The 10,936-nt window shown below is 40.6% G+C and overlaps 1 protein-coding gene across 1 annotated transcript; it reads left to right on the top strand.

The window, feature by feature from the left end:
* Positions 1-616: 616 nt before the first annotated feature.
* Positions 617-1,795, top strand: LOC120014185. Its single transcript, XM_038866104.1, has one exon. The coding sequence runs from the start codon at positions 617-619 to the stop codon at positions 1,793-1,795; it is 1,179 nt and encodes a 392-aa protein (XP_038722032.1).
* The last annotated feature ends 9,141 nt before the right edge of the window (positions 1,796-10,936 follow it).

Below are 10,936 nucleotides of genomic sequence, written 5' to 3'. Positions count from 1 at the left end.
CTGTATTATGGGGAGGTGCTGTCAAAATTTTCGGTGGTGTGATGATTGAATTTATTATGGTTTGATTTAGATGGTACCAAAAGTAACGCATTCCGGGTCAAGGCGTTACATTTTGGTATCGGAGCCAGGTTAAGAAATATAGGATCTGTGTATGGGTTTAGAGAAGTGTGTATAGTGTGTTAGTGAGTATCCAGGCCATGTCACAACCTCCACTGATTCGGTATGTATTCTTTCTCCATAAACTCTTATTTGAGTTTGTTGTTGAATTGCATTATCTGTGGTGATGCAGATGGATACCCGTAGGACGATTCCATCTTCTCGTACAACGGAGGCCCCTAGTGTCGAGGGCAGGTGAGGGAGACCGAGAGGTCGAGTTAAGGGCCAAGGTGGTAGGACGACACGTACTACTAGGCATACTTCCAGTACATAGGAGTCAGTACCTGATTCTGATACAGGGACACGGGAGGAGGGGATTGTACAGGATGAGCCACATATAGGGAGTGGCCAGGAGACCCCAGGTGTGCAGGTGACACTTCCTACTATTGAGGAGCCACCAGCATCTATGAGGGACATTGTGGAGATAATGATGTCACTAGCTCAAGTGGTACAGACTTAGATGGTTAGGGCACCAGTGGACCGCGGTGAGGGACAGATTTCAGGAGCTAATATTGAGGATAGAGCTATGCCGAGGCTTGGACGAGAGTTATATGAGATGGAGCAGCTACGTAATACAAATCCCCTCGAGTTTTCTGGAGAGGGGGAGGGTTTTAAGGCTGGGGAGTGGTTGCGCCAAGTGAGCAGGCGATTGGAGACTTTGGCTATACCGGACAATAGGAGGATGACGTTGATCTCATATTATTTGAGGGGGATAGATTTTGAGTGGTGGGATTCCTTGGATCAAAGGAAGAATGATTTGACTTGGGTGTCCTTTGAGTTACTATCCATGCAGCGGTTCGTGCCATGGTCTTTCCAGGCGGATAAGGCCAAACAGTATCTTGATTTGGTGCAAACACCCGAGATGACAGTGTCACAGTATAGCAAGAAGTATGAGGAGTTGTACAAGTATGGGAAGAAGTATGCTCCGGATGATGAAAGCAAAGCTGAGAAATACCGAGATGGTCTACTCCCGAGCATTGGCAGGATGGTGATTGCTTCTAGGGTGAGGACTTATGATGAGACGGTGGATATGGCACTAGAGTTAGAGCAAGGAGAGCGCAACTCCCGCCAGTATTGGGATGTGCAGAAAGGTCATAAAGCTTCAACAATTAGTGACAGTGGAGGAGGTAGCCAAAAGAAACCGAGGACTGAGTTTCAGGGCTTGAGGGGCCAGAAGGTTGAGCAAGGCAAAGGTTCGAGGCCAAGGGATGGCAAGATTGTGTGTTACAAGTGCGGTCGGGAGGGCCATAAGAAGAATCAGTGCACCGTCATTGGAGTCAAGTGTTATGGGTGTGGTACGGTTGGTCATAGGAAGCATGAGTGTCCACGGGGTGGTAGAGCTTCAGAGCAGTCACAAGCACCGGGTTTACCATCACCAGCTCCTACTCCAACTCTTACTTTTACTGTTCCGTCAGGAGGAAGGGGGCGAGGTGGGGCTAAGCAGCAGACAACATTGACTCAGGGGAGAGCATTTGCATTAGGACACCATGAGGCATCTGAGCATCCTAACTTTATTGGAGGTACCTTTCTCATTTCAAACTGTTGGGCAAAGGTATTATTTGATTCAGGAGCTACGACATCATTCATTTCTACGTCCCTTGCGCATGCATTGAGTTTGAAAATCTCTCCAATGAGGTGAATGTTTACGTTAGACACTCCTTTTGGGCATTTCACCTCGTTAGAGGGTGTAGTTATTGATTGTGTGTGCCGGTTTGGTAGTATAGGCTTAAAGGCTGATTGGTATGTCTTAGACTTCAAGGATTTTGATGTAATCCTTGGAGTAAATTGGTTAACAAAGCATCATGCGTTGATGGACTTTTGGGAGAGGAAGGTCACACTTAATGTACCGGAAGGAGGGGTGATACAGTTACACGGGTCAAAGGGTGTTCCATGTCCTCACTTCATGGACAGCCCTTCATATCAAAATTGTAGAATCACGAGTTTGATTACATCGGCACCTAGGGGTGATGTAGCTACTCCAACACGTGTGGTAGAAGAGTACATGGATGTATTTCCGGATAAGTTACCTGGATTACCACCGAAGAGGGAGATTGACTTTACCATTGAGTTGCATCCAAATGTTAAGCCAATTTCGATTCCACCATATCGGATGGCTCCAGCAGAATTGAAGGAATTGATGACTCAGTTGGAAGAGTTGTAAGATTTGGGGTTTATTAGACCGAGTGTGTCCTCGTGGGGAGCACTGGTATTGTTCGTGAAGAAGAAAGATGGCTCGTTACGGATGTGTATAGATTATCGGCAATTAAATAAGGTTACGGTAAAGAACAAGTATCCGTTGCCACGGATAAATGATTTGATTGATCAATTGAGAGGTGCTAGGCATTTCTCTAAGATAGATTTACGTTCAGGGTACCACCAATTGAGGATCAGAAATGAGGATATTTCAAAGACGGCATTTAGGACACGATATGGGCACTATGAGTTTTTAGTGATGCCATTTGGGTTGACAAATGCTCCGGCGGTGTTTATGGATTTGATGCAAAGGGTCCTTCGTCCATTTTTGGATAGATTTGTGGTTGTGTTCATTGATGATATTTTGATTTATTCTCCAATGGTAGAGGAGCATGAGGAACACTTGAGGTTAGTATTACAAACGTTGAGGGAGAATCAATTATAAGCTAAGTTGAGTAAATGTGAGTTTTGGGCTATGGAGGTGAACTTCTTAGGCCATGTGATTAAGCAAGAGGGCATTGCGGTAGAAAACTCTAAGGTTGAATCCGTGTTGAATTGGGAGAGACCTAAGAATGTTTCGAAGATTATGAGCTTCTTGAGATTAGCAGGGTATTATAGGAGGTTTATCCAAGATTTTTCGCGTGTTGCCGCACCTATGATGCAACTCACGCGAAAAGGTACACCATTTGTGTGGTCGGATGAGTGTGAGAAGGCTTTTAAGGATTTGAAGGGTAGGTTGACCTCTCCACCGGTATTAGTGGTTCCAGAGAGGAGTGTAGGATACCAAGTGTATTATGATGCTTCCAGAGTGGGGTTGGGTTGTGTGTTGATGCAAAGAGATAGGGTAGTGGAGTATGGTTCTAATTATTGAAGATACATGAGAAAAACTATCCGGTTCACGATTTGGAGTTGGCGGCAATTGTATTTGCCTTGAAGCAATGGAGGTATTATCTTTATGGGGAGAAATTTGAGGTCTTTTCGGATCATAAGAGTCTTAAGTATCTATTCACCCAAAGAGAGTTGAATTTGCGACAAAGGAGGTGGATGGAGTATTTAGAGGACTATGACTTTAGTTTTGACTTTAGTTTACAATATCACCCGGGTAAGGCAAATGTGGTTGCGGATGCATTGAGTAGAAAGCATAGAGTTGCTAGTTTGTTTATACATGAGTGGGGAATTGTAGAGACAATAAGTCAATTTGGTTTGGAGATGCAAAGTACAGAGGAAATGAAGTATTTGGGTAGTATGACTTCTAGACCAATGTTGATTCAAAAGGTGATGGATGCGCAAAATGGGGACCCGATTTTTGATACATTTGAGGAGGACTCCGGATGGGTTCGGGGTGATGATGGAGGTGTGAGGTTTGTGGGGAGATTGATAGTACCCGATGACAATGAGCTATAAGAGGAGATCTTGAAAGAAGCACACCATTCTCAATTTGCTATGCATCCCAGAGGCACGAAGATGTATCAAGATTTGAGAAGAAACTTTTGGTGGAGAGGCATGAAGGCCGATGTAGCTAGATTTGTTGCAAGATGCTTGACATGTCAACAAGTGAAGGCGGAACACCAAAGGCCGGCGGGTTTGTTACAACCCCTACCGGTGGCACAATGGAAATGGGAGATGATCACTATGGACTTTGTGACAGCGTTGCCGATAACACCTAAGCAAAATGATACCGTTTGGGTGATAGTCGATAGATTGACCAAATCAGCTTACTTCCTACCGGTGAACAAGACGGACACTTTGGAGTCATTGAGTACATTGTACGTGCAGGAGATAGTGCGACTCCATGGAGTACCACTATCCATTGTGTCGGATCGAGACCCACGATTCACGGGTAGATTTTGGGGTAGTTTGCAGGAGGCCTTAGGACGTAGCTGGATTTCACTACGCCATATCACCCACAGAGTGATGGGCAAAGTGAGAGGACTATCCAGATTTTAGAGGATATGTTACGTGCTTGTGTGGTAGATTTTGGTGGTAATTGGGAGAAATACCTACGTTTGGTAGAGTTTGTGTACAACAACTCATACCAAAGTAGTATTGGGATGGCACCATTTGAAGCACTTTATGGGAGGCCTTGTAGATCACCATTATGTTGGGCGGAGGTTGGAGAGAAAATGGTATCGGGACCCGAAATGGTGGCGAGAGACGGAATTGAAAGGATTAGAAAAAGGTTGATCACGGCTCAAAGTAGGCAAAAGTCCTATGCAGATAAGAGGAGAAGGCCATTGGAATTTGCGGTTGGGGACAAGATATTTTTGAAGGTTAGTCCACGTCGAGGCATTCAAAGGTATAGCAAGCAAGGGAAGTTGGCACCGCGGTTTGTGGGTCCCTTTGAAATTCTTGAGCTAGTTGGACCAGTAGCCTATCGTTTAGCGCTTCCACCAAAATTGGCTAAAGTTCATAATGTGTTCCATGTTTCCATGTTACGAAAATATGAGCCGAATCCATCACATGTTTTAGATTGGACTATATTAGAAGTGGAGGAAGATGGAAGCTACACTCTTCGACCGATGAGGATTTTGGATCGAAAGGACAAGGTCACACGATCAAGTACCATACCGTTGGTAAAGGTCTTGTGGATGCATCATGACAGGAAGAGGCGACTTGGGAGCTTGAGTCGAAGATGAAGGAGAAATATCCACATTTATTCACAAGTCTAGGTACGTTTTAAATTTCGGGGACGAAATTTCTTTAAGGGGGAGAGGATGTAATACCCCGAACTTCTTTTCTTTTAGAAATTAGGTAGGACCAACACGTGTTGAGTATGTATATATATATATAATCATTAGAAATTAATACCGAGTGATTTAGGGGATGTACGAGTGGTTTTAAAGCTGAAATTTTTTACTACAGGAGTAACCGTCCAGACAGTTATTAAAAGCCGTCCGGACAGATATAGAAGAAATTGAAACAGGTTGATTTTTAGCATAGGTGTCCGGACACCTATGTGGGTGTCCGGACACCTCCATAAATGTTTCACCCGAGATTTGTTTAAAACACTCATTTTCACGATTTCTTTCAAAATGCCCGACCTAAACAAACCCTAAACCTCATTTTCTCTCAAATTTCCTCCCTCCCATCAATCTAAGATCATTAACCAAGGTAAGATTATCCTCTTTCAAGTTGGATTCATAACTTCTCTCTCTAGTTTACATATTCTTAAATTCCTCTCTTTATTCTAATCTTTCAACGTTTGAACCCAAACTCAAATCCATGAGTTCCTACATCATTTGAGGCCTAAAGGAAGCTTGAATCCCTTCCTTCTACTTGTTTCTACAACCTTGGTAAGTTTCTTAAACCTAAAAGCTAGTATTTAGAGATTGGGTGATTTGGGATTCTAGGGTTTTGTGGGTTTTGTGGATTTGGGGGAAAATCTTTAAATTAGATGAAATTAGTGATTTAATAGGTTGATTTAGACTTGTTTATGGTTGTATTGCTAGATTCTATTGTTGATTGGAGTAGCAAGCTTGAGTAGGTGAAGTTCAAGAACTTGGAAAGTTTTGGGTAAGAGAAGGTAAGGGTTTTCTTGATTTATTGGGTTAATTTGTGTTAGATATGTGAAATTGAAGTTGTTTGTACATTGATTGGAGGATGGGCTTATCGAATAATAGGTTGATTGAGGCCGGAGAATTCAAGGTTGAGTATTGGTTTACATAACTAGTTTTTGAAGTGCGAGGTAGGGAAATTCTACCTTGTTATTCTCTTGAATATGTTATCCTATTACGAATGTTTCTCTTTCCCAATGTTCATTAAAATTGGTTTCGCCTTAATTGCACCTAAGGGAGAACAACCCCACTTTGTGATATCCTTATTGTATGATTTGAATTATATTGCATACCCTACTTGTTCAATCTTCCATTGAGCATGATTTACTCTTGAACATGCATCATGTAGTAGTATATATATATATATATATATTTAGGTTGTATGTATACCCTATTGCGTAACCATGTTGGACATGCATTGTAATTGCATGGAAGATGTCAGGTATGGACCCGTATATCTCCTAGTTGTGATTGATGTGAAATGTGCAATGCCATTGGGCCGTTCAGGGTTCCCATGACTATGGGAATGCCGGTGGGCCGGATCAGGATTCCATATGTGCTCGAAACACCATGCGATGATGTCGTTGGGCTGTTCAGGGTCCCGATATGTGTAGGGATGCCGGTGGGCCAAGTTAGGATCTCGTATGGTGTGGTTATCTACTTATGTTTGGTGTACATGATGTTAGCTATCATATTGTTGCATTTGTGCCTTTCTTTAATATTTCAGCCTTATGTTATTCACTTACTCTTTGTTATTCCCTACTGGGTCTTTCACTCACCCTTTTCTTTCTCCTATTCCCTCCTCACAAGTGAGTCTAGTTCCGGTACCAGGGTCGCGGATCAGGAGGAGGGTTCGTGACATGGATGGACCCCTGGAGAGTGATAGGACTGGATAGTTCTAAACTTGATTTATGTTATTAATATTTTGGTTGTATCTATATTTCTTAGTTGACATGTTGTGTGATATCCCTATTCTTGACTGGGGGATGGATGGTAGGGAGGGTACTCCGTGTGATCGGGACTCCCGACTGGGTTTGTGGACTTTGTGTCCTGACAATTTATTTGTTTACTGGATTGCTATTTGCGTTGGCTGCTGAATATATATGTTGTTGAGTGGAGAAATTATGTGTGACTGTTATGTGGCCTGGGGCCCTGCTTAGATGTGAGAAGTTGACTGATTGTATGATTTGTTAGGTGGCCTGAGGCCCTGCTTAGAATTGAGAATTAAATAGTGATATGAATTTTTAGATGGCCGGAGGCCCTGCCTAGGTTGTGATTATATTAGTGATTTTACTGTGTGTTTACTCAAGGTTGGCATCCTCCGTATTATGGGGAGGTGCTGTCGAAATTTTCGGTGGTGTGATTATTGAATTTATTATGGTTTGATTGAGATGGTACCAAAAGTAACGCATTCCGGGTTGGGGCATTACTGGCGCAACAATCAAATACGACATAACCTTGATGTCATGCATATTGAGAAGAATGTCTTTGATAACATTTTCAATACATGTATGGACGTTAAGGGAAGAACAAAAGATCATGTTAAGTCTCGATTAGACCTTCCGTATTACTGTTTAACGCAGAGCTTTAGAGTTGGTGGAAAATGGTAACGATAAATCTCTCAAACCGAAAGGACGATTTTGTTTCACCATGGAGCAAAAAAAGGTTATTTGCCATTGGGTATCCAGTTTGAAGTTGCCAGACGGTTATGCCTCCAACATAGCCAGGTGCGAGACATGAGAGAAGGAAAGCTGTTCAGGATGAAAAAGTCACGGCTGCCATGTTTTCATGGAACGACTCCTTCCAATTGCATTTCGGCCATTGCCGAAGACCATATGGGCTGCCATTATTGAGCTGAGTCACTTTTGTAGAGATATATGTTCAACTACACTATAAGAGGATCAATTGATCATCATGGAGGCGCCAGTGGACACAAAGGGTGCCAATGGCTCTTCGTCCCAGAATACTGGGGTTGTGCCTGTACACAACAAATTTCTCAGTATAAATTAAATACACTTAGAACTTGGTACAAATTACAAATATGTAACTCAAAGTGGACTTGATCTATTCTCTTGACGTATTCCACCCGAATGCGGAATCCTCTATTTTTTAGTTGAACACTTCAAACAAATTCTATGAATTTGTAATAAACCCCAGTTGGATTTAATTGCTGGACTTGAATTTGGGACTTGAAGAACTTAGACTTTTGAGTTTCGAGGCTTGACTTGGACTTGAGACTTGAATGAATTCTAAGAACTTCGAATTTAGAGAATTCAAAATTTTCACTTCCGAGACTTGACTTGGACTTGAGACTTAAAGGAATTCTAAGAATTCTGGATTTAGAGAACTTGAACTTAAAGGAAATTTGAGAGAGTCTTTAGATAGTTTCTCTCTCATTTTGTTTCTCTTTGTATTTTTCCAAATGAGCTTGGTATTTATAGGCAAAGGGAGAAGTGAAATTTACTTGATGTACCCTTGGCCTTAACTCTTGACATTAAAGGTATTGTAGTGAAATCACTTAATCAAAGATTATCTCTTTGATTTTATTTTTATTTTATGTGAATTTGATTTTATTTGAACTTATCTTAGATTTTATCCATTTAACTAACTTAATTTTATTTGGGTTTCATAAATTATTTTAATTTAGAGCCCGTTTAAAACCCACTTTTTCATTTAATTGGGCTGTAATTTTTTATGTCTACAAATACCCCCCCAAAACTTAAGTTATTAAAGACTAAATAATTTAAGTCTTGAATTATCTAATAAAATTTTTTTTTTAATCACAATTTGACTTGTGTTTGGTAATTTGTAACTAATCCTACTTGATAAAGGAGGTTAGAATGAAATTAGTCTTATATAAAGCCAACGTATACCATGGAGCAGGTATACTCCTCCTTTCACATATCACCCATAAAAGGTACATTCTTTCTTTTGTTATATGTCAGCTTCACTATTTTTTTTTCATCACCAAAACCGTGCTTCCCTGTTGCTTTATTGTTTTAAAAAAATTGCATCTCATATATATATGATATATATGTTTTGTTTTAAAGCAACGAAATTTGACTTTTGTGCATGTGATGCTGCACGATACCTATGAATACATATATACATATACATTATATATATATATATATATATATATATATATATATATATATATATATATATATTCTCTCTTAAGTATAGTCTATCATAGTCTATTCCTTTATTTCATATCATGACCTTATCGAGCGATCACTACATATAGTCATATAATTTCTTCTTTTTTTTTTTCCAGATTTCCTTCAGCATTTGTTTTTTTTTTTTTTGAAATTTAGATATTGCTTCCTACAAACCTCGTTCAACCTCGAAGACAGATTCTGGGAGTAGCTCAAACTCTAATCCATAATGAATTACAGAATCTAGTAATCCCAAACTTAAAGGGAAAAAAATTCATTTTCGATGGCTTTTGTTGGACTTCACTTTCTATAGATATGTAGGTTCATCTTAAACTTCACGTCAATAGTGCAATGATTGGTCGTTTTGCTATCCCCGGCGTCAATCGATTTCAAGGTTTAGATATGTCTTTAATTAGCAGATCCAAGGAATTGGCATACATGGATGCCCGTCTTCCTGGCCTACCTTACTTGTGTATTGCACCACATCATAATGGGGATGACTTCATCCCACGACCTTTGATTGCCAAGAATATTGGGAACAAATTTATTAGATGGGGGACATCTTTGAACCCCAGAGTAGAGATTTCATATCTTATTTTGGGAGTGGTCCAGACGGGTTGCTGGACTCCTTAAGGATAGAGGTTTGGAGGATTTATCATTAGCAGTCGAAGCAGCAACGATGGAATATCATCGTCCCTTTTCAGCATATTAGGCTTTATATGAGGTATGGTGTCCTGAAACCAATACCTTTGTGACGAGGCATGGAGAAATTGGCATTTCTCTTTGGGAAATACGAGATATTTCTGGATTGTCTATACTTGGTGATTATTATGAAGAGGTCATTTCGAGTTTTAGGGAACTCACTGATGGAGAATCTCTTCCGGATTCTTGTCTCCATCTCTTTAAGGCTTTTCAGCATATAACCAGAGAGAAGGATATTGATCGAATCAAGCATGCAGATTGGATCAATTTTTGGCTTAATGGGGTTTCCCGAAAACCCAATCCTCGAGGAGACTCGAAATATAAGAAATTATCAAACTTGAGAAAGTATGAATTTCTAAAAAATGGAACAACAACAAAAGTGTGGAGGCCCATAGTCATTCCGAACCAAAGTGTATCTTCTGAAGACACCAAGATTGATGAGTTGAAGATAGCTGCATATCTCTCTATTTAGCTTTGTTGATTTGTTCTTCCATCAGGCGATGACCACTTAAGACCTGTAACTTTTAAAGTTGCTTCCCGGATGACTGCAGGTGTAAGATACAGTTTGGTTCTACCTGTTTTAGCAACTATTTATAAAGGTCTTACACAGACTTTCTCTTCTAATAGAAAAGATCTTGGAAGGATTACTCAATCATTTCCAGAGCACTTTCTTTATGGCTGGGTAGCATTGCATTTCCCTCGCGGTATATTTGTCATCATTGACACATCTTTATGAGTGTCCTACACTTAGGAGATATTCTGGAGTTTTAAATGTCTATCAGTTTTGGGAGCCTAACATGATAGACTGTAGGAAACTTCTTCGTGGAGACATGGACTACAAAACTTTAAATGGGTCGCGAATCACCTTCCAAAACAAGTTGGTGACCAAACAGATGTTGGAGGCTTGTTAGAAGAGATTCAAGAATTTAGGATGAGTATTTGACCTGGTTATTTACCATGTCGTCGGGGGTCGTCATACACCTTGGAAGCGTATAGTCCACACCGGTTTTCGAGACAACATGGATTCAAACAAATTAATCCTAGGTCTTCGAATATACATTCTTTTGAATTGAATCCGACTACCCTTTACAGTTGTTGGTTATCTCTGACAAGAGTAGGGAGTAAGACGAAATTTCATATTTCGGGCCCTTGTACTAATATGTACGATCAAAT

Source organism: Tripterygium wilfordii, chromosome 14 (assembly GCF_013401445.1).
Source record: "Tripterygium wilfordii isolate XIE 37 chromosome 14, ASM1340144v1, whole genome shotgun sequence".
Taxonomy (NCBI): Eukaryota; Viridiplantae; Streptophyta; class Magnoliopsida; order Celastrales; family Celastraceae; genus Tripterygium; species Tripterygium wilfordii.
The sequence above is the reverse complement of the archived record's forward strand: the minus strand, read 5'-3'. Positions and strand labels throughout refer to the sequence as shown.

What these genes read in the sequence shown, in the direction of transcription:
- LOC120014185 (XM_038866104.1), top strand. Translation starts at nt 617, where the DNA reads ATGGTTAGGGCACCAGTGGACCGCGGTGAGGGACAGATTTCAGGAGCT.